The 25,005-nt window shown below is 36.5% G+C and overlaps 2 protein-coding genes across 6 annotated transcripts in view; one reads left to right on the top strand and one right to left on the bottom strand.

Annotated features, from left to right (window-relative positions):
- The window catches only part of LOC138190003 (neurotrimin), a 493,943-nt gene that overhangs the window by 275,759 nt on the left and 193,179 nt on the right, over positions 1-25,005 (top strand). The window lies entirely within an intron of this gene.
- LOC138188951 (uncharacterized) lies at positions 13,048-14,670 on the bottom strand. The gene has a single exon (XM_069131077.1). The coding sequence runs from the start codon at positions 14,547-14,549 to the stop codon at positions 13,332-13,334; it is 1,218 nt and encodes a 405-aa protein (XP_068987178.1). The 5' UTR covers positions 14,550-14,670; the 3' UTR covers positions 13,048-13,331.

Here is a 25,005-nt window from a genome sequence, read left to right as displayed (position 1 = left end):
CGACCGTATGAAATATATATGCAGATACGCGGATTCTATAATTGCGTCGCCACGTCTCCGTGAAATTAGCAAACTCGTGACCATTTTTGTTTTGAGATTCGATGTTGGTAGATATATAAGATATTTTATATGTATTTACTCACGAAAGTACTTAAACATTTAGCACAGAAAATTTTTACGTGTGCACATTGTATATGTTATATTTAGAAATGTTATTACACGACACGGAAATGGTTGTTTGTTCTATTCGATTAGCCGAATATCTAAAATATATTTTTCACTGAAAGCGATGAATATTATTGAACGAACGTGGCGAACCATCTGAAACACCAATTTCTGGGATATTCAGCTGGAACGTGTTATTTTTGAAAGAAGATAGCAGGGCCTGTCAAACAGTCGTCTTGGTCTTTCGCGCATACGTTACGAAATATTCCATCCAGAAGTGAAACAAAATATTTGAGACTTGCGAGCAGTCGCGCAGATTTATGATACGTAAAAATGAAGAGTTATCGGAATATTTTGCATTGCATAACGTGTCATAAATCTGGGACGAAGACGACATATCCGACAAGAATCGATCAGCATCGCACAATCAACATGTACATAATACTTTGCCTAGCGTGAAATTGTTTTTCCACGTATTCATAGGTCATAAAATAAAGGAAAAAATATATTTATTCTGCATACGCCAACAATAGTAATATCACAAGTCAGGTCTCAGTTATCATACATTTCAGTATTTCATTTGCGGTTTTATATTTCCAATTCACTCAACTTTGTTTCCACGTTTTCGTCATTTCGCCTTCGTTAAAATACCATGTTCAGACTTGTCAGACGCGATATAATTTTATTATTGAAATTATCAAGCGTATTCGTAGCAAGTGAGAAATATTCTTGTGGAGCAAATTCAGAATAAACGACGAGTCTCATTTCGGCTGGCAACATCCATCAAGAAATTCAAGCGATAGCTTACCAGGTCATCCCAAACGTATCCTATCTGCTCTCAAAACCATAGCTCACCGAGGTTTCTCCATTTCTCAATTTCTTACCGAAACATAGTGTAATTCTAGGACGAGCCACGAGTGCCACGATTCTATTCCGAAAGGAAAACATAAACGCACAAAAAAGAAAAAAAAAAAAGAAATAAAGGAAGGACGAAAGTACCTACTTGTGTAAGAGCAGCATCCGTTCACGATAAAAAGTATTTGTACGCGTTCGACGCTGGCGTACGCTTAAAAGTGGCTGGCTCGCTGCCAGAGAGAACAATTCGCGCGTAAATATACGTCGTTTAGACGGTTAATTTAACATTAGCAATTTAGATGGTCTGGCGAATTAGCGTCGACCTGACGCGGTCTGGCATCGTTTCCTAACACAAATCTAGGCCTGTTCCTCCTTCCTTTCCTCAAGAATATGTTGCTCTACGATGTTTCCCGTTGCGGTGTATCGCGATCCGCTCACGGGATTTCTGAATAAATTGACCAACATCGCCGTTGGCGGTTGTTTATTTTCGAAATTAAATTGAATTGGCCCCATAACTTGCCGGTCTATTAGCCCTGGGGACCGGACTAGTTTGCTCGTAAATCTCCAGAGTATCGGCCTGGGTGGTGGCACTCTCGTGCATGCACACGAGAGTATCGGGAGGTGAGACAGCGGCAGCCAGGATAGCGTAAAGAGTGAGATAGAAATAGAAGAGAAGGGAGAAAGAGGGCGAGGGTGTATGGTTGCGCGAGGAAGATGAAAGAGAACCGGGATGAGGTGGGACGAAGGCTGGCAGCCGAGGGTGTGGGGATTCGATTCGCTTCCGACAATGCGTCCGGAAGCTCCCAGGAAATACATGGGCGTGGTGCCGAGATAAATGTACTCTTGCATTTGCATAGTTACCTCTCGTCCTCGGCCTCCATATCCTCCCCTGGTGTTCGCTCCTTTTCAGATTCTATATCCGCGCCGCGTTCACCCTCTCCTCAACGGGGTGGCCGAGCCGCTCACCTTCCCGTAACCGGTGCGTCGCTCCTTGTTTCAGGGAATCTTCGCAAACATCTGCAACGAAGTCTTGCGAGTCAGCTGCTCGGCAAATCCTCGCGATCTTCTCGCTCGAGAATGTTTTAAGGATTTTGGAGCACTTCCAGGTGGTCGGATTTACAGAGCGTGTTATTTTGGCCAGATATCTGCTCGTTGTGATGTTGGATGATTGACACGAAGCGACTTGATTCCCAGGTGTGGAAATAAGATTCTTCGTGTGTTTTAAATTGTTATTGAAAATAATGCAGAAGTTTTCTATAAACAACGAAACAAAATAGTGAATCGAATAAATCTTGGATTCGTTTGAATTAATAATTATCGTGGCACCTCGATTGTTTAACTATATACGTGTACGGAGTAATAACAATTTAAATATAATAATAAATTAAAACGCGTCGAAGTGTGCCACTATCTATTCAGATGCGATTATTATTATTGTTACAAGAATTCATTCTGTTCGGACGATAACGAAATGTTTCGACTAAATTTAATTTACTGTCCAACCTTGTTAAAGCGCAATTAATAAAAATTATAGACGAGAATTTATGCAAATATTAGATATTCATAGCTCTTAATGCGTTTGTAGGTTGAGAATGTGCAATGTATTACTCCCAACCAATGTTATCCGTTGTTATGCATAAATTAACCATTATATTCATATGTATAACGCACAACGTTTCACAATTTACGAAGCTTTATTCAATGAAACTGTTGTTCGTAAATAATAGATACAATGATTTCCACAACTGTTATAACACTCTTTGAGACTGAGCAACTTTCTTGAAATTGGACCAAACGTCTTATTTCTTTTTTTTTTTTTTTTTTTTTTTTGCAAAGGTAGGAAGATTAATTTACTAGACAACACAAGAAATTTGGAAAAAATCCCACTTTTTCTAGTCTGGTATTAAATCTAACTGATATGAATCTGCAAAATGTGCTGTTTAAATCTTCGTTGCAGATTAAAAGACTGAAAAGCGACCTTTACCTTTTTCTTCGCGATTCCGATCAATTGCAATTTTTCCAAAAATATTTTTCATATTTAGTCATCCAGTAAATGCGCCATCTGCATTCTGAATGCAAAATGCACCTTCTTATGACTTAAGTAAATTTAAGTTAGGCTCGGATAAATTCGTAGCGTACATTTCGGTCAGGCAATAAATAATTTGATATTTTATATTGCATGATTTTTAGTATTAATCGCGAACAATTTGATTATAATGTTAAATTTCTACCAAACTCCTTTCATTAATGAGGTTATCAATTTTAAAGCCTCAATCAGGGTTCTAAAATTTCTATGTGTGGATTACTCGGTGCCAGGAAAAGGGGACTAACCACGAGAAACCGGAAACACTCGTTTAAATGCACACCAGAGGCAAATCTCGTGCCGGAAGACCCGTGAGACGGTTCGCTGGCGACCTGGAATTATTTATTACGAATATGTACAATCGAGTACGGTCGAGTTTTCTGTTTCGTGAAATCGACGAAGACCAGAATGACCACGTTACTTGTTAGAGATTTCTAGGAAACACGAAATACGCACCCGCATACCCACGTTGGATTCGCGGCCATGTTTTGGCAACAGGAGTCGAGGTTTTCTTACTCCAGCAACGATGTTTACCGTGGCGACAAATTCTCCGTCCCTCAGACTACATCTTTGTGTTTCTCGGATATCGTGCTATTTAAACATAAGCTTGTGTACCGAATAAACTTGTCTCCTTGGTGTTTGGTCACGTCGTCAGAATGAGTGTTAAATATTGTTAGTGTTGAATCTGTGTAAGTATATGCACAGTTGAATCACTGGGTCTCTTTATTTCGAGAAATTGGATGAAAATAACGTTGACTGGCGACTTAAAGGAGATGTCTTCTGGTAGAATTTGTAAGTTACGTTAGCGTTAATCCTTTCCCTACGGTCCTCTTATAATCGAAAACTTTTCTATTACACAGGATGAAGAGTTTTTACAAATACGGGAATTTAAATAAATAATTAATTGTAAGATGATGCATATAAATGAAAATTAAAATGAGTTTATTTCATAAAGAACACAAATATTTATATAATTTTAGTGTATAATTGTTCGGTATTTGAGAACATATATACAGGATGTTAAGGTATATTTTTGTGGAACACTTTCGCAGGATCTATTTCAGAAATATAACAAAGACATAAAATGTTACATAGAATATCGCTTTAGACGCAATTTTTCCAGTTATGGGCAATTGAATTTTACACTAAAAGTCTTCCCTCTTTTCTATCTTCTTATCGCTTAAGACGTGTTTATAAAATCTATTGACCTGTTTGTTGATATCCATTAAACCTCTTCGTAATAAAAATCTACTATTTTATATATTATGCGCGTTTGTTATATATTAGATGCCATGTATTTATTTGTAATAAGAAAAATATAGTAAGACGTAAAGATGAAACGTTCGACGTTTTGTCATGCGATGTAATGATTTTAAGTATCTAACCGTGACCAATTTAATCTTCAAGTAGATTCTAATAACGACACAATAACATGCAATCGAAATATTTGTGACGAAACATGTGACACAATATTTACTGTTCAAACATAAGTACTTGAAACACTTGTTGTCCAAAAAGTGAGTGAGGTAAATGGTGTCACTGGATTATTTCCAGAAAATGAAGCAGCTATTATGTTGCCGTAACCCGACTTTAGAGTTACATTAACGCGTCGTAAAGTGCTTCTATATTCCGGCTTTTATTATGTAGAACTTTAGAAGTATGAACAATAAAATTTTCAACGATGAAAGCTGCAGAGTTCCGGAAAATTAAACGTTAAACACTGTGTCGTTCGATAAAACGTTTAAGATGTTGTTCCGAGAAACTGGGTTTCTTAGGAAAATCTTCAAATTTTAGTTACTTGTTAAGAAGGACACATTGTACATGTAGTTCAAATTTAAGTAACCCCAGCGATACCGAAGTTGAAATATTGTACCTTAAAATTCCCCTATATCAAGCCAACATGACATTTACTGCAGCGAAAATTTTTTTTTGGAATTTTTCAAACTGGGAGATGAAATAATTTGTTAATGGTAATAATTTCGTATCAGATTTATTGTAAAATTGAAATTAAAAAAATTGTATTTTAGAATTTCATTGCGATTGCTTACATTACTACCTACGACAATCTCAAATCATTACTTAACAATATTTTATTTAATATGTGAGTAAATATGTATAAGTAAGTAAACATATCTTTTTCTACAAGATTTGATGATATAAAAAATATGATGTTACTTCTACTTCAGCTTTCAAATATAAATACGTACAAAATCCATCACTATCGTTCCCTCAAATATGTATTCGTACAAGAAAAAGATTCAACCCTTCAACGGTGAAGAGGTATGCTTGAATGTAGGTATCTACTACTGGTTAGATCAGTCAAATGATATAGTATGCTTGCTTACAAGGTGCATGTATCAATCTCGGCAGAGCTGACAGCTTTATGTTTAGATTGAAATCCCAGTAAACCAAGTGTGCCTCAGCTCTCTTACTTTTAAAAAACGAGCAGGAATAAAATAATTCACAACGATGTTCTGAACGCAAATTCTCTTTCAGGTAATAACTTGGATTTCTCAAATGGCTATTCCATTTGACATATAAATGTATTATTTTTGTAACTTCATCTTGATTTTATGAATTTTTGGGAAAGTAATAAATTACTTCTATATTCCTTGTAAAGAACATTTTTCAAGATATATGGTTTCCGTTATAAATCATAATTTAAAAAAAAATTTTCTACGTTTAATAAATTGTCGAAAAGATAAAAATTTATCTCTCGTTACAATGCTATAAGGAATTATTAGATACGTTACTTCGTACCATAAATGTAATAAAGTACGATTAATCCAAATTTATGAAATATTCGATGATCAATGGATGATAAAATAACATCGAATGGGGACGCGCAAAATTTTATAAAAATAAGACGTGTCCAACGGAATTAGATGATGCAGCTTGCCGTGTTGTTTCCTTTTTAAATAAACGCCAAGACGAATTCGTCGCTTGTTTTAAACTATTCTCCACTTCGTGCTCACCGATCCGGCTTTTCGTTGAAAATACCGGCCAAAATGAGATTCCGTGTTTTTGTTGCTTGTGATTGTAGCTGAACGTTGCCTCTGTCGGTGTTTCCGAGACGTCTGTAAACAGAACGTAATTGGGGAATTTCCTTTGGTGATGTTACATGGTTTGGAAATAATTGTGTTTTATGCAATATCAACTCATGCACCTATTTCATATTAGTTGGCAAGATACGATTTTCATAAAGGGTTAAGAGACAATTAAGAAATTGAAAATTACAATCTCGTAGAGTCTCGTTTGATGATGTTGCATGCTTTAGAAATAAATAATTGTATTCTGTCTAATATCGGTTCATCGGTCTGTTTCATATTAATTAACAAGGTGAAATTTCGCTAAAATAGTAGAAGATCAATTTTGCGATTGACAGCATTGAATCAAGTAATCGACTTGAAACATATAACCAACTTCTGTCTCAAGGAAACGTCGAGTGCCTCAGAAAGATATCCTGTAAGCAACCATAGTCGACCTTCGATGGCTTCTCTAAGTTCATTGAGTTAAATTCAATCGTCCACTCCTCCACAGCTCCCCCTCCCGCGCCACTTAATATTCTCATCAATCTCTCCCAATCACGTTGAGTCATATTTTCCACTCTTGCCTTGTCCTACAGTAATCACGAAATTCCGTTATCGGATTCTTCACTTCGTTGGAACCTAGACACCTCGAGAGCCGGTCGACTGTTTACGAGCACCATTTTATATCTATAACAAGAAGATTCTTGAGAAGCCTCTGAAACTGTACCGAAACTTCGTCGTGAATAGAATCACCGCGCTCCTCGAACTCGTGCACTTGTTAGAACTATAAAGCTCGATTAAGGCAGGCGGTCCTTACGCATCTCGGATTTCGCGCTGGTTTCAACCGACTTCGCGCTCACGTCGATCTTCTTCTAGCTGTCTCTTCCTGTTCTCTACCTTCTAACTGCTTCAACAACGTCTTCCTGAGCGACGAGGTCTCTCGTCGACGATCGTTAAACTCGTCTCGATCGTCCGAAAAGTTGGAACTCGCGAATAGTACGACATGCACGGCGTGCACAAGCATTATTCGATCTTAACGGGCGAACTTGCAGCAACTGATAAATGTGTAAGCGACAAGTTCGTCCTGGTGGTTATATAGAAGGATGCGCAGTTAACGTGACTGTAGGCAATCGGTGTGTTCATGGTTTAGGATGGCTGGATGGAGAACGTTCCTCCCTATCAGGCTGTTTGTTTGTTCAACGATTCGTTTACATCCGATGTAACGTAGCTCCGTTCTTGTTAAGGTTTGCATTACCGCAGCAACAAGCCGCATAGTGCGCGCAACGGATTAGTAGGATCATGTTTCTGGCTACGACTGCTAATTCGTACCAACTGAACATGGTAAATATGGTGCGGTATCGATGCTACTTGGGTTTAAGGTCTTGGTAGATATTCTTGTAAATAGGTTTATCTTAATCTTATATCGTACGTTGATATAGTTATTGTTTAAAATATATACATGTAGAATATTACGGGTAAAACTAATAAAACTAGTTTTGATTAATTTAGCGGAAACCGGTTGAAAGGCTAGCACCGATATACGAATTAAAATATAATATGAGAATGTACAAAAGTCCGATTTCGATGCAATTTCTGGAATATCCAGTGACGATAGTTTCTTTTACCAGCATGGCCATTATTCTGGAGTGCCTGAACATGTGAAATTCGATAGGGCGTACGAATACATAAAATGTAGATAAACTGCTGCAGACTGCAGTATTGAGAGATACGTATACGCAAGTTCAGTTTCTACTACTATTTCTTTTTTCTTTTCCTTTGTCCGGCTGCGCTTCGTTAGCGTTCATCCTCCGGTTATAGCTTTTGTTCGTATTCAATGTTAATAATGGTACGAAAATATTGTATCCGGAAAATGTCTCGTGCAATAGCTGAAGCATTTGGAAACTATGCCAAAGCACGCGAAATATATAAAGTGTAGCTTACACGTATTGGAGGACATGCAACAGAAGTTGCTGATCGACTGGAATGCTAATGAGGAACCAACGCTTTGAAGATGAAGTATGAACGTTGAATTCTATTATTAATTATAGGGGAGCTGGTTGACCGCGTGTGCATTGGCACGTGAAAGAACAAGTCATTGCACTTGCACGCTCATACCGAACAATGGGTTTACTTCGCATTGCTCGTGGTTTCTGAACTCTTTGAATTCGAAAAGCTCGAAAAGGAAACCATTATTAACGCAGAATATGAACACTCGGAACAAAAGCTATGCACAGACTGGAAGATGAACACTAACAAAACACTGGACAAAGTAAGAGAAATAATAATAGCGAGGAAACTCAACTTTTGTATACGTGTGTTTCAGTGATGCAGTCTGCAGCTAGCTTCTTTGGTACGATTCGTACACCCTATCGAATTTCACGAGCTCAGACACTCCAGCATAAAGGCGGTGTTGATAGAAGAAACTATTGTCACTGGATATTTCGGAATTGAACTTTTTTACCTTCTCGTATTATATTTTACTTTCTAAGAGCATGAAACGCATTGATACATTTGACTTTGTGTGTGTATCAGCAAACAGATTATGTAAATCAAATCAGTTCCCATCATGATGCAATTTTCTTACCATTTTCCATGAGAACGGTTCATTTATGACCGATGGTTCGGACGGTTTCAGACTTTTGTTACTCGCCATGAGTACTGTATGTACGAGTACTCCATGTGTGAGTGAGTACTACATGTATGAGTAAAAATTTGATCTTCAAAATTATGCTCAACGTCAATTTTGCAATCGACTGTAACAGATCTCCACCGACCCAAACGAGCTGCAGAATAAATCTGTGATAATCAAGGTCGATCATCTTTTTACACCCTCTCCATATTTGACTCATGCATTGCCGTTACTTTTAATGAAAACTAGCGTAGATCAATGCTTTGCAATTTAACGCAAATCGCTAGTTGCTTAAAGAAGAAAAATAATTAGTGTTTTTATATTTCTAACCTTTGTCGAATTCAATATGCAAGAATTATATCGTAATTTTTAAAATATGTATTCGCGTGTGCCATTAGACGGAAGGTTGTTCGCGATTTACCACGGTACATGTCAATTATCGGAGCGTTTTGTAATTTCGAAATTGATCGAGTGGTTTGCATACGCTCAATCAACGTTGAAAGTGCGTATAATTATAACAGATCGTCGCGGGTGCGTTATTTTCTGTACATATTGTTATCTATTTAGTCACGTTAAAGGGTTAATGAATATATTATTAAGTGAATTTGCAATTTTAAGCAATTTAGTTAATTATCGTGACCCATCGTGCAGGATAAAGCTCTTTAAATTTTAATCATATCCCTTCTAATAATAAGCAAACGAAGCTAATAGGATAACGTTAAGTCTTTATTGCGTTAGTCTTTATCGTATCTTTGACTTATTTTAACAGATGTTACCTTTGAGACACTAAATACCGATTTGTAAATCAAAGATAAAAGCAACATGATACATATTTTTTTGACACATTTCCGTGTCGTAGAAGTGACGTACGTCAATAAAGCTATCCCAGGGAAACACGATTGGTTTACGTTCTGACGGTGAGAGCGACACATGGATTCCATCTGAATTTCAAGTCGAGATTTCCGATAGTCTACATTTCAGTACGACATGAATTCCCTTTCCTATTTAATTCACTATTTCCCTATTTTAATTTCATTTCGTTGTAATCTCCAATTTTTACATTAATTTTTATAACAAATTTTATTTTATCATAATTTCTATCAATTATAATTTAAACGAAACGTATGCTACTCTTTTTTTTTTTATTAAAATGTCGTATCTACGTATCTTGATTAAGGAAGGTAAAGTAATTATTCGATCGACTTCGAAAATCGATGGACAATTGTGGAAAAATGTATATTTAAGAGAAGTACAATTTCTAATTGATAATATAATCAAGACAATGTTTATTGTTCCAATAAAAACTCGTATGCATTGAAAATATGAAAAAACTCTTGTTTGGCTTTTATATTACGGTAGAAAAGTAAAATATAAAAGGTGTCTCATTTCAATAATTATAAGCGGCACTGTATATATATATATATATATATATATATATATATATATGAAGATTGATTTGTTTTTAAAATTACTCGACTCTTCTACAAAGAATTGTTAATTGGAGATCAAAACAACCCGGAAATTTAAATAATTGTTATTCCCGTAAAATTTAAATGTCACATATTTCGTCTAATTAAATTAACTACGTGTATTGCTTCTTCCATACACCTTAAAATTTGTGAAACGTATTTCGTAAACATAATAATTTCATGCAATTATCATTGAAATTGAGATACGAAAGTGTAACATTATTATTCGTACATGATTAAATATTCTAACACATTTCATGAAATTCGATAATAGTGTTACACTTTAATAGTCAAGGAAAGATATAAATTACTTATGTGTAAGTACTTACTTACTATTGCTCTCACCTTGACTCGGATGGATTGATGTAGTAGTTTCTTGCGTTGAATATGCATAAACGTAATAAAAGATCATTAATGTGGTAACGTAAATGTAAATAGATGAACAAGCACTCTTTGTGAGATTTTAAGATAGATAAGCTGACATATTTCACATTATCACGCAACCATCATAATTTCTATTCGTACGTATCTTTAAACATCTTTTTATCGAAAGTAACAGAACGCTTATGCCATACGTATTGTTCTCTTTTGTATCAGTGATTAAACATGTTACAAGACACAATACATCCGCTTGACAATTATACATCATTAAATGCAGAGTGTGTTCTCATGCTACCGTATAGAAACTTTAATTAGTAGTGTTTGAAACGCGTACAATATCAAGTTTGCATACGGAAAATATAATTTCAGTGATTCTGCGCATCATAAAATATTCCTCTAACACCAGAAGTTCTCAACCAATGATACGCGAATTTAATTTAAAAGCTATTCTTCAATCGACTTTTTCATTAAAATAAATAAAACTCGAATAAATCAAATTTCTGGGTAAAAGAGAGATTTCGGAGACATTTCACAAAGACCGAATGAATTTTCCATAACATTTCGCACGGCGTACTTGCTGTACAATAACAATAACAATAAACCAGATCGCTTAAGGATGGAACTTAATGCTATAAATATCAAATTGTAGATAACAAATTTGAGAAAAACATTTAATTGAAAGATACGACATTCCAATAGAAAAAGATATCCTCTATGAAGTACATCAACCGATTTCTGAATGGCACAGTATGCATTTGTTCGAACAGTAGTTTACGCGAATCTTCTTCGAGAAATTGTATAATTTTCCTGCTACAGTCTGCACTTTTAGTACCCGTTAATCATCTGCTACGTAACCAGCTCTAACGACATTCTACGAATCCAACAATCATTCTCCTTATTTTCCACGATTCCTGGGATATCGAAGGTAACCTCCTGTAGGTCGCGTGTTTCAGGACCGTTTCCAAGCTAAAAGTATTCCTGCAAGTTCTCCTCGCAAGTTCCAGTCCCTCGTTTCCTCTTCCGGCCGTGAAGACACGCGGCCGCGCGTGGAACCGCCGCGACGAACAAAATTTAACGGGCTTAAAATTCAGGTTAGAGCGTAAGTGAATTTCCCGGGAGAGACAGGGCTGTCAGTCCTCGGCGAAATATATGGAAATGACAAAGTTTTTCCGCGCGTCACGGAGTGCCTCTATTTGAAAGGCAGATCCGTACTTGCATATAGGCGAAAGAATAATTTCGCGCATCGTCCCCGCTGCCTCGTGTCTACGAGCTTTATTTCGCTGGATATGTACATCACATACCTATATGACGCCCGGTATACGCGTGCACTCTTCTAAACCAGCCTTTTAGCCGCGTTGTTGCACCCGTTTTCCATCCGTGTATTCCTATGAAAAAAAGTTCTGACCGCTTATCTCTCGACAAATTTTCCGATACCGGTTCATTATAGAAAACGTTAATTGCGCGTATCACGGATTGCCGATTATTTTCAGATGGATTTTACAGGGATTTGAAGGATTAATGTTTTTGATAATTTCAAATGTATATAATGTTAGCGTTAATGATAGCGGATTTGGCAGATTATTTTCTAAAGGATTGACACAAAATGAGAATTTATCAGAGTGAACGATACATGTATGTACAGTTATAGTACATAGTATATATAGTAGTTATTCGGTGATGTTTTATATATGTGATAGAGTGGATTATGAAGGTTTCTGCTATATACTGTGAGCAGTACAAGATATCAAAAGCGTAATCTTTGAAGGATTAAATTCTTGAAAATTTCAATTGTATAATGTTTGATTGTATTGGTTTAAAGGATGGATTATCTTGAAGAGATTGGTAATTGTACGTAGAAAGAGATTTTGAAAGGACGTACTGTTATAATACATACACATAAACGTACCGATATGTACCGATTCATGCTGTTTGTGTGATATGTATGATAGTGATTGGAGTTTATGTGTTTCATATGGACGATAAATACCCGATGTGTATTATAAATATTTTAGCATACAATGTACAGTGCGAAAGTATTACCATTATTTTTATAAACACACTTTATATATGTTCTAGAATTTTTATAAATATATCAGGCACGTTTTATAAAACATTTTGAAATTTTACTTGCAGTTAATATCTCGTAACATTTATATACACTTTCGAATTTCTTTCCAACTTTATCAACATTATCTCCGTATAATTTCAAAACGTTTTACGTAATGCGCATAAGGTATCTATAAATTATACCATTCTTCATTTTTTAATTATAATGAAATTACTCTGATTAACATCCGTAAAATATCGTCCAGTACTTCTGCGAATATGTTTTGCCAGTGAACATTAGAAAATTAATATTTACGTACTGAATATTCGTTGTACAATGTAAAAGAGAGGAAAAAGGTAAAAAAGAAGGATAATTAATGATACGCTTCGTACAAAGAACATATCTTATATTTTACATTTCTATGATATTTTTTACAATAACTTCGCTCTTATTTATAGGTTCTGCAACTGCTATATGCATTTCATTTTCAAACAATAAAATTTGGCTCTTCAACAAATCGTCAAAAATTATAAAACTTAACAATATCCAATATTCAATTATAAAATTCGTCATTAAAATTTTAGTAATAATAAAAATTGCATTTGTTTGGTTTTATTGATTTATAAAAGCGTGGATTCTGTTGATCGTAACTAGTGTAACAAATACTGATCAGTTAAAGCACATAATCCAGACACCCAAACTCATTTAATTTCAGCAACATATTCGCCAAAATTTTATCAATTTCATCTCCACCTAAGTGATGCAACGTTTCTATCCACTCCGATATGTCCATTTGATTGAAGTCTTCCAGTCCTTTATCAGACTTTCCCATCACCATAGGTAGGAAAAACGCGGCAATGAAGAATCCAAACAGACCTTTCTTCTTATAATCCTCGTAGAAAGCCTCGAACGGATACTGTTCACAATCCATATCATTCTCCTTAAGACACTGTATCAAAGAGTCATGATAGGCTTTCAAAACATTATCCAACATATTTTTGTCGATATCCTTCGCGCAATGCAGACATATGAACGTAGACAAATCCAAAATCGGCGACCCATACCGTATTAATGCGAAATCGATAAACATAGTTTTCAGTTTACCATTTTCGTTTTTGAACAACGTGTTATTTATGGTGAAGTCGCCATGACATAGCGTGGCGAGAGGTTCCTCGACTTCGACAAATTTCAGAATCAAATCCTCATACACGTTCTCTAATCGAGCTTCGACCTTGTCACAGAATTGTTTATCGTGGCCCTGCTTTCGAAGGTAGTCGAGCCACCTGGTCGCAGTTGCATTGAATACAACATTCATCATGGTGCCTGGGTAGAACCTAACTTCCTGGATATCCTTTACGAAATCGAAGAATTCTTCCTTATGATTCTTCTTTATCGCGTACGCTCTCGCGTGAAACCTTGCGATTTCTCGAAACGCAGCTATAGTATATACCAGAGGTATATCGTTCTTCCATTTGCACAAGCTGTAACCTCGCTGAATAATTACATTCTCTAGGACGATCACCGAATTAAAAGAGTCATCCTGTTCAACGTAAACACAACGAGGCAGTTGATCGTAATACTTGGTGTACTTTTTGTAGAACAATATCTCGTTGTGGAACTGTTCGTTCGATCTCATCATTTCTCGTAAATGGCTCAACGATGACGGTATCTTTATCACGAAGCTGTTCGATGTTTCCTTCTCTTCGTTGTCATTGTTGGTAGTCGAGTTGGAGACGATATTGACGAAGAATAAATTCGACATGAAGAAGGAGTCGTTAGGCGTGGATACTTCGTATCGTATATCATTGAAATTTTTGCCGAGATTCGTGGTTATCTTGCCGACCAGAGAATCTAACCAGGCGTGACAATTCTTCGTTTGTTCGCACATCATGGCATCACCAATTAGCAACGAATATCGCGACGACTGCTCGAATTCCTTTCAATTACAATTACGATCGTAGACTGACGATGACAACGACCATCGCAACTGAGAGTCAACTATCATCTCGTATACACAGATAACATTGACTACGTGACGAAACGAGGCACGAGAGGTAGAGTGGGAGACGCAGAGTACAGGCCACGATATAGCGAATCTCTCACACTGACGAACTGAAGACTCATTCATAGTCACACAATACACCGGGAAAGCCGTGATAATATTCCTAGAAAAAGAGTAGTTAGTGATGGAGTCAAGTATGTTGCAAGTAGGTTTGATCATTAACTGATCGAAATTAGTTAAATTAATTAAATTGTCCAATGCAGCACTCTTTGCATTTTTCAAGATATGTTGAAATACTTGAAGCTTCCTGTGTTTTTTAACTTTTAAATAAAGTTGTATTGTACAGGCTATTACGAAATAGTTTAAATTAAGTGAAGAAAATCATAAATAGCATGGAGCAGGTGGTAAAACTTTTCTTTAACAATAAAGTATTCTCGGTATGTTGACATTGTCATTTTAACTAAAACAAGGATAATATAAGTATTTCAAAAGAGAAGAAGTAATACTTTCAAGTACACTTGTATGCAAATGCGACAGATTCGAACGCTATATAAATACTTTGGGTAATAAAAAAGGGTGTTTGCAAAATGCCTCTTACATCAAGCACTGATCAAATAAATTCGAAACTATAGAAACTAGATAGAGAAATTTAATTAAATTAATAAATCCATTTGCTTGAATTAATTTTTATCGGCTATCATTCTTAATCATGAGGAATTATTAATCATGAGGAATCAAAGATGCAAAAATGTAATGTGTGATATAAAATACTCAAGCATAGTACTTACTCGTTATATTCACTCGTTATATTTCTGCTTAAGTTCCTTCTCTTTTGTATTTGTATAAAATATGAATAAACATTCGCAGTCTAGTTGTAAGTGCAAATACCAAAGTAAAATTTATAGGGATCCTTGTCATGTTCACTGTCTACAATTCTATATAGTTTTCTTCTATTTGTTATAGGAGTTCAACGAGATATTCAATGATTCGATTAGTATCCGTAAGAATTTCAACTCATTCGGATGTATACTTACAAGTTCAACTCATTCAACTCATTCTGAAGTTCAAAGCCAGCTTCTGAACGTCAAATATTTCGCAACTTACATCGAACGAACTATTGTACTTCACGAGGAATAACCAGAACCTATGAAATGAACTCTGTATATTGAATTTAATTCGAATTATACGTATGTAAGTTAACGTAATGTTGAACTTGATCCCATCACTGGTTGTGACGTAATCAGTTAACTGGAAGTATACTTGGACGTAGATTAAATTATGTATGCAATGGTTGTTTGAAAAAAACAAGGCGTGGCTTATTCAATTACATACACTGTATTGCATAATTCACCACTCCCTACTATATTCGATAATAATTCTAAACAATAATTACACGCTATCGTATATTTATCGTTCTTAGCATTTTATAACTCGCTGTCATGGTCTTTATGATGATATGTGTGCATGTTGTTTGTACTGTTTTTATGTTTCCTGAATAGGTGTTGTGATTACATTGCGGATATTTATACAAATTCAAGCTTTTGTGTACGTAAATAACGAATCTAAAATAATTGTAAGCAAAATTTTGTTTTCCTTGCAGAATATTATAACGAGTACACTTGGATCTTTTATATATTCTGTGTATTTTTGCATCTACAAATTTCGTATAAACACATAAAAATTCTCAGTCTCGTTATGACTTTATCGCTAACACGACAGATGTTTCTGCCGGTGCTGGAGACCATGTGAAGTATAACGCGTCCACGTGTAAATTGGATAAGAAGAGAAACTTCTGTGTTAGCTATTTTAGTATGTTCTTTTACGTTCCTGTATGTTATGAATAATTGTAATACAAGTTTTTATAATAGGATTAATTTAGTTTGTAAATATTTAATATTTAATTTATTATTGTGTGCTACATTTAAAATTTGCTGTTCTTTCGTACCGATGTGTATAAACCTTAACGTTGCAATTGATAATTACGCCTACTTAAACTTAACTCTCGTAAATGTTCCAGGAATAAGCATATAGAGATGAGCGCGAGGAAAATTTAACGTGTGTATGATACAGGAAAAGATGTAATTTTTTAATTTTACATTTTTTAATTTTCTTCAATTCCCAAACTATAATAGAATAAATTCGTAAATTTTATGCAGCTACTTTTGTGACAAAAGTTGTTTCAGATATGGGCAGTAGTTTAGTCAAGTAGCAAGTAAAACCGAATTTACACTGTGTGGTTTCATGCTGCAGTTCCACAGTGGATGATTCCTCGAAGAACATCGCTGTCGTTCTCCTCGTTTCATCCGCAATGATTCTCCAAGGTGAATGGTGTAAATTCAGCTTTATTTCTTATTTGACTAAACTATTGAATATTGTCTGAACCAGCCTTAATCTCTAGGCGGCAATGTATTTCAAGGACAGCCAGAATCCGGTCCCGATACTCAACCGCAAGCAATCATCTTCGTTTAATTCTGAACCTGTTCTCAGAATCAATCTCTAGGATCTAGACTCAAGGCAATTTCATTTTCTCTCTGTTCTGTCACTTTTTCTCTTACCAAAGGTTCGTTGAGCTCGCGAAGGTGCGACGATCTTGGCAAAAAGAGACCTCAAGAGGAATTTCTCCGAACAACACCGAACAGTGCGCGACAATGAGAGGGAAAGAAACAGGCCGAAAAGGATGATAAAGAAGCGACCAGCGCAACTGGAGCAGGCGGGTGCCACGATCCAGAAAGGCAAGCAGCGCAAAATCGTCTTCTTCGCTCGCGAGATGAAATTAACTGAATTGGCTGCGCACAAGTGGACTCTTCTGACGTTCCAGACAAAACGAAAGCTACGATACCGCGGGAGAACGTCTCGAGAGAAGACGTTTAGTGGTCTTATTTGTAACTTTGTAATTACAAAGGGTTCTGTATCAAAAATATGCAACAGTACAGGCACTTCTGAACAGTAGCGTACAAAGTACATATGTAACCTTGGTCAACGTTGATTTTTTATGTGGTTAACGGTTCAAGTACGAGGCTACTCGTCCACATGTCGCGAACCAACGATATCACGCTCAACTCTGTACCATGTACCTTTTTTTCTTTTTAGCTTCGCATGAAATTTATAAAATTTTCAGGAACCAGTGGGTCCGCCCACTCGCGATATGCGTTTATGAATTTTACATCAAACATCGTAGATTCATGCTTCGTCGACTAATCTGATATTCTAATAAATTATACTTTCGTAATTTGTTTCATCGAGCGTATTTTTCGTCGACATTTGATTTAGAAAAAGTTCACGAGTTAGCAGAGTCGGCTTTCATCTAGCAAATGGCGCAGGTTATTCGTATATACTCGGGTATTTCAACGAAATTGATTACCTTTCTCTGTTCGAATGAAACACGCGAGAAAGCTTTTTCAGTTCGAATAACCACCTGGAGCGATTTCGTCGGAATCGATTGGTCCCCGCATATCTTTCCGCGGTTTAAATAAAATATTCCGCTAAACCTGTTTCCCACTCGAGCTTTCCCACTGCATTTTCCCGAACCATTGATAGAGGTTCTTGCGAGCAACGATAATTTCTGTTCGTCACCCTGTCTGTTATTTTCCCGTTGAAAATTCCGCGAGACATAAAGACGGGTGGTGTTAAGAAGGAATAGCAGTCAGTACTCTTCCGTACAAACCGAGGCAGATTAAATTTCCATTGCAAATTTCATTCGATATGGCTCTTCAGCTACGTGACGATTTACCTCATCCCCTTGAACTGTCTTTCATTTATGCAACGACGAGCTACGTCGTCGAACCTTCAGACACGGAAAATAATACGCGTTAAACTGCTTATCGATCTATCCTCCAGGATGCAGTCCTGTAATAATTGATCCATCGATACTGTATAATGAACTGATTGTTCGATGGATGTTGATATAGATATATCGTATAGCCACGAAAGTGTTTGATTATGCCGAGTGTTCAGAATATTTTGTGTAAAATTATTTACAGCGACCGGAGAGAATTATTCGTGCGTGGCAAATATTGAATTTAAATGGCTAATATTCTTGAGCAGTGTACATTTTCAAACGTTTGTCTATCGGTCTGTAATGATTCTTAATTTACAAGAAACGATAGTTCTCGTTACTAGTTTTGAAACTGGTTATAAATATTGTAATCTTGAAATTTTATGTTATCTACTATATTTAGAGTGAATAAATTTCATTTCTCCATAATCTATAAAAAAAGATGTTATTCTTGAAAACAAAGTTCTTATTAATAGACGAAGTTTAAAGAATGAAAAAATATATCGAAAAATTGTTCACGTAACTTTTTTTGTGATTTTACATGGAAACTTGAATTATATGTTCTTTAGTATCTGTCCCTGGTATTAAAAATTTTTTAATTTTAATAGGTCTCAGGTCATGCGAAAAAACGCTAAAAAAGGAAGATACCCACTTCACATTTAGCGCTCTACTTCTACAACGTCACTTTACATTCTCCATATTTCATTATCTTTCATATAACGTTAAATCATGTACATTTAAAACATTTTTATCCCTTCAAACAGCATTTATATAAAATTGAACATACTCAATTGCTCAAAGGATAAAATTTCGAAATTATTTTCAACCTTCAATCGCGGCCGCCTATCACGAACAAAAATCTCAGCACGATAATTCCACGTTTAGTCAGGCCGTTTAATTCCGTGTGCTTTAAGCTTTCAATCACGCTCGCTATTCCGTATTGTATCGATAAAAAGCGGACTTTTAATTGGAGAAAACAATAAAGGAGAAAGGAAATCAGTGACCTAGTAAACGAATTAAATTAGTTAGCTGCCATAACGATCTACTTTCTCGGAGAACGAGCAGTAACGAGAACATCCGTTACCGATTAGCGTTACTTGTTCAGGACTAGTCACTCATTAACATAACGAGCATCCTAAAACACTTCTTGCATCGGTATCTACAACTCAACTGTAGGATTTTTGTGTATTCTAGGTGAAAAATTTCCATTCTTTTTCTGTTTCCATGTTTAATCAACAGATTGAATGAAATGTTTACTTTGAATTAACGAATTTTCGCGTCTCGATGTTCTTTTCAAGATAAAGGCAGAAGAGTCAAATAAAAATATTTGTCGAAGTTTGAGAAGTAAAATTGCACACGGATTGCAAATATTTTCATTTTGATCGATTTTATGGCTGTTTAATCTGGATTGTATGTTTTTCATTGAAACTGTAAACTTTGGAGATTCCGAAATTTGGACAGTTGGAATCGATCCTTTAGGATAATTTTTAGAATAGTTGGAGAACTTAACGAACATTCGAATTCAGAATTCATATATTTACAGACAATTATATAAATAGTAGTTGCTCTTTCCCTAAAAACGCTTCTTAATTTGACTTAAGTTCTATTTAACGAACAAGAATATTTTATACGAGTAGCTGTACTTGAGCGTAATGTATCTGTCGAGAAAATCCATGCTCGTTAATCTATCAAGAATTTCTCGCTTTATGATATCTGTATTAATTCTGTGATAATTGTAATATCCACTCTATTCTGTAATAATTATAATATCTGTATAATATCCGTGTTAATTTCCTTTCGAACAGACCAAACAATTAAAAACCGAGCGGATTATTCTGACTTAAACTCAGTATAGAACATTATAGAAGGGCCTTTAATTAAATCTAAGCTAGTATATTAAAAAAGCAACCTTAATAAGATTTAAATTTTAATTGCACACGAGTACAATTTACATTTAAACGTACGTATGGTTTCTCCGTGTATATAATTTCATAACAAGCTAAACCAAGTTGCAGAAACAATCTGCAATGAACAAGAGAACTCGAAACGTAGAAAACACAGGACGATCTGCTTGAATCCTGAGCATGAATAGAGCCTGTGGCCGTTTGCTTTCCGAAAATCGAAAGATCGATGGCCTGCTGAAAAGAGATAAATATAACGCCGCAACGGAATCATAAATAACGCTATCCGATGCTGGTGGTGCTCCATCTCGTTGAATCACCACCCTCTGGACGTTCTCGGAATCAATACTACTCCAAGTATTTCTATACTCGTAACCGGCAGGATACTCATTTTACCAGGTTCTTGTCATTCTAAATTCTAAATTTGTGAAGACAGAGACGGTCGTTCTATCGTTTCGACGTCAGTTGCGAAGTCGAAGTGGAGAAGCGAGAGGAATAAACGGCTAGGGTACGAGGAGGTGGATGTCGTGGTGCTGCCGTCTCCAGATTGTTCCGAGCATATTGTACGGAGGATCGTAGTAAAAAGTTTACGAGCAGAGTCGTGAAATAGCCGGAAGTACGACGAAGCCGGTGGAACCGGTTCCGCTCGAGATCGGTGAATAAGAGTGAATGAGAGCGGGGATGCTGGACGGTTGGGAAAAGGGCTTGGAAAAATGTAAAAGGACCGTGTCGATGAATTCCCGTGGCACGGTGGATCAAGCAAAGAAACCCGGTACACCCATTCACGTCCCGTTTTTCTCGATAAATAAGCTCCAGTGTTGGTCGTCATATTTCTTTGTCGCGCCATGGTCTCAGGCAAGACTATCTGGCGGGATCGTGGCGCGCCGTTATTTACGATTCGATGGAAGATTTATCATCGAATTGATTTTCCGCGCGCCCGATTGGATTAATTTTCGCTACGCTTGCTACGCCACGGGCCCGTTGGCTGTTCGTTGTTTCCTTCCGTTCGCTTCTTTCGTTTCCGCCCCGAGCTGCCTGTTGAATCGCCGGTTGCTCCCACTGCATCGAACCGCAGCGTCGTCTTGACTACGATTCCCTCTTAGTTCCCGATAATTTATAGACCGACGGGCTAAAGGTTATGGGTTCGGTATGCAGATTCGCACGATGCTGCAGGATTTTGCCGTTGTCTTTTGTCTTGCGAGATTTAAAGCGTTGGAAAAGGTATGCGGTTTTATCGACTACTTGTTGTTGATTGGTTGATACTTGCTGTTGTTTGTAGTAACAATTTTCTAAATTCATAGCATCTACGTTTGTACGAATGCGTATTACTGTTATCATTATCTCTATGTTTTATTTCTCGTATTTTTATTTCTTGCTTCAAGAGAAGAAAGTTTCTGCTTGCTTTTTCAAACTATTGTTTCTGAATTTCGTGTATTTTCGATATAATTTCAATGTTTATGCATATATAATAGTTTACGCATACGGAGGCGAGAAGCTACACATGTCCTTAACTTGTTACATTAGACTGTAGTACTTTGATTCACGTGTATTCAAAGTTTAATAGCCATTTGCGATAAATCAATTATTTTTGGAAATTATTAAAACGAATTGCTACGGAAGTTAGATGACACGATGTTATTCGTTCAAAGATGGTATTTCATCATGGAAATAATCTTTTCGAATTTTTCTTATTCCAATTGCGTCTCCGTATCAGTTCAGATACTGAAGATTTGAATATAGTATATTATATAATTTATTTGGAAAAGTGACAAGTGACAAATACCTTTCATTCTTACAATAATGAATATTATCATTTTAATGCTTCCTTTTTGGAATATTTAAAACAATGAACAATAAAAACAAGAATAGAAAAAGAATATTTTAAATGAAGAAGGTAAAATCCAACCAGTTTTGGCTGTAACTATTTCTATCAGAAAAATTCATTTTTTCGTCAGTAATCGTAAAGACATAAGCTTGTGAAACGTAATTGGACATTAAATTCCAAGATGACGCAAGAAGAAGGAACGAGTCGGTGACGTGCAATGTATTTCGGAGGGAATAGTAGAATTTTTCGACTTAAAACCTAGAAATTTGCTTCACCAAATTTGAAAAAAGAGAATCTTTCCGAAAGCAATTAGACATTAATCTTGAACAGAGATTGACACATTCTTTAACTGAATGCTGATGTAACGTTGAGTAACTAATTGATTAACATACACAATCCATGACCTTGTAATTAAAAAGCAGAAAAATAAAATTATCCGCAAGAGTATGCACATATTTCACCTATCACCGTCATAACCATTTCCCCTATCATTAGCAAATATCAACGACCAATAATAAACTTTCCACTCTCTTAAAATTGGTCACCAGCCGACCGCGTTCACGCTCGAGTACACGGAATTACATACCACGAGCCGGCTCATTTCTATGTCCCCTACCTGGCATATGCTCAATTTCTTGCCGGTAATCGATGTCCCTCGTTAGCGCGGTCGACAATCTTGAGTTCACCAATAACGAAGGGGAAACTCGGGTTCGCCATTGCGCGGGTCTTGTAACGTAACCTGAACCACCCCCACTGGAATTGCAGCGCGTCGGAGGCTCCTAATATCCAGACCAATTTACTTACTTATCGGAGATTGCGCTACGGTCCGAACTTCCATACACACAGACGAAGAAAATACACGCGTAGCAAGTACACGTACATACATTCTTCTTCTAACTCTCCGGGTTTCCCTATAGAAACTCCGGGATCGTTTTTCTACGCGTCTGACGAGATTCAGCCGCAGGGTGGAAACTGGAGAGTTTCAGGGGCAGAGAGTGTTCGGAAGGCGACGCAGCTATCTCGGTTATCTAAGAGACGTTTAAGCAAAAGTTGTGAATTTGAATTTTAAAGCAGACTCCGGGGCCGCTGCTCCGGCAACCAGCTTCCTCCTCTTTCTTCAACCGCCCGTGCCTTGGCTAGATTGAAAGATCCTCCTACGACAGCTCACCCTTCCGACCCCGCTCTTCCTAACGCCCGTCTCGCCACACCGCGTTGCCGTTTCTCTCTGAGCGACGCGAATGTTTTACGAGCTGGCTTGAAACCGCGAGCCGTGAAATGAGAGAATTAAGAGGGAGAATCTGTTGCGTGCCAACACACGATGGCCCTGGGGCTTGGAATTTTTAAGTCAGCCTGGTCATGATACTACAGCTCACTTTGTATACTTCGGATTAATAAAAAGACGTAGCGAGGTCGTAAAACTATGTAAACCATGAAGAATCGGCGTCGTTGCTGTCGTTGCACTCGGGGCTGTATGTACATTGCATTCTCTTTCGTAATATGACGTATAATACGATGGAGGGACTTGCTAGGTAATTTCAAGTTTTTTCAGCCGGTACTGGAAATATTATTCTAGTGGCAGGTTGGCTTAAATAAACAAAATATTAATTAGACTACTGTCTGCTGTATTTTCTGACCATCGAATTAGAATTACATCGAGAAATTTCACTTCTACAGTTGCGATGGATATTTCACGCTCTACTGTGTGTCACAGTATGTACTGTCACATATTACAGCGGTTCCCGAAACTGTTACCACAGATTCTTATTTTCCAATGAAACGTTCTTGTTCTTATCAAACTCTAGATATCATTTTCACAGTGTGAAATTCCTGTGGTCATACAAAAGTACTAACGAATGGTACGAAATTTAATATATTTAGACTTAATTGATTGGTATATAAATGCCAGAACAAATACGATACCGCGTGAATTCTTTTTGCGATAATTTTATATCAGATAAATGCTCGATTGTCTCTCTTACTGCCAAACAGCCATTCGACGAGTATCCTCGTATTCTCAATGGTCAGACAATTCATCAAAATTGAAGATCATTGAAAATGTTCGGCTAATTAGCAATATACTTATCATTAAACATCACATCGGCCGAATCTGAAAACAAAAATTAAAATAACGAGCTATTGTAGTGAAATATAAAGGTAGTGAATATGCAGTATGCCGATAGGATATCAGCTACTATGAACGCAAAAGGAGAAAACACGAATTAACATGTATTTGTCGAACACCTTAGTAATTAATAAACATTGCTTCTACAATTCGTTCGCGTTTTTCAATTTCACTAAAAAGATGAAAATTGAAAGTTTTGAATGATTCTAATTCGATGATTAGAGAACATGTATATAATTATAATACGTATATCATTGAAATTAAGGAAGCTTAATTAATAATTCAGGAAATTAAGATACCTAGATTTTATTCAGGTTTTAAAAAAACGAAAGTGTGGCACAAAATAAAGCGTTACATAGATATCGAAACGAAGGGAAAGGGTGTTAACGAAAAAAGAATTCAAACGGAATTCCAAACGTCGTTAATAGCACTTTGTATGCTTGCGTGTGAAACGCGCTTTCAAACCACATAACAGGCATCGTCGTTGGCGAGGAAGTACGTTTCGACTGTTTACGAGGCAACAAAATGCTTGAAGAGACGAGTTTTACATATCGAACGGTCGTTCAGGTTTGGAAGTCGAGTTTGTGACTTTTCAGTTCCCTGGGAATTCGGCCTGTGTACCTCCTCTGCCCGAGCGTATTGCCGATTTGTTTGGTCGTGAAATCGTTGAAGCAACTTTCGGTGTTTAGCAAATTGTTTCTTTCGTTTAAGTTAACTGAACG

This window comes from Bombus flavifrons, chromosome 2 (assembly GCF_040668555.2).
Source record: "Bombus flavifrons isolate JBK064 chromosome 2, iyBomFlav1_principal, whole genome shotgun sequence".
Lineage (NCBI taxonomy): Eukaryota > Metazoa > Arthropoda > Insecta > Hymenoptera > Apidae > Bombus > Bombus flavifrons.
The sequence above is the reverse complement of the archived record's forward strand: the minus strand, read 5'-3'. Positions and strand labels throughout refer to the sequence as shown.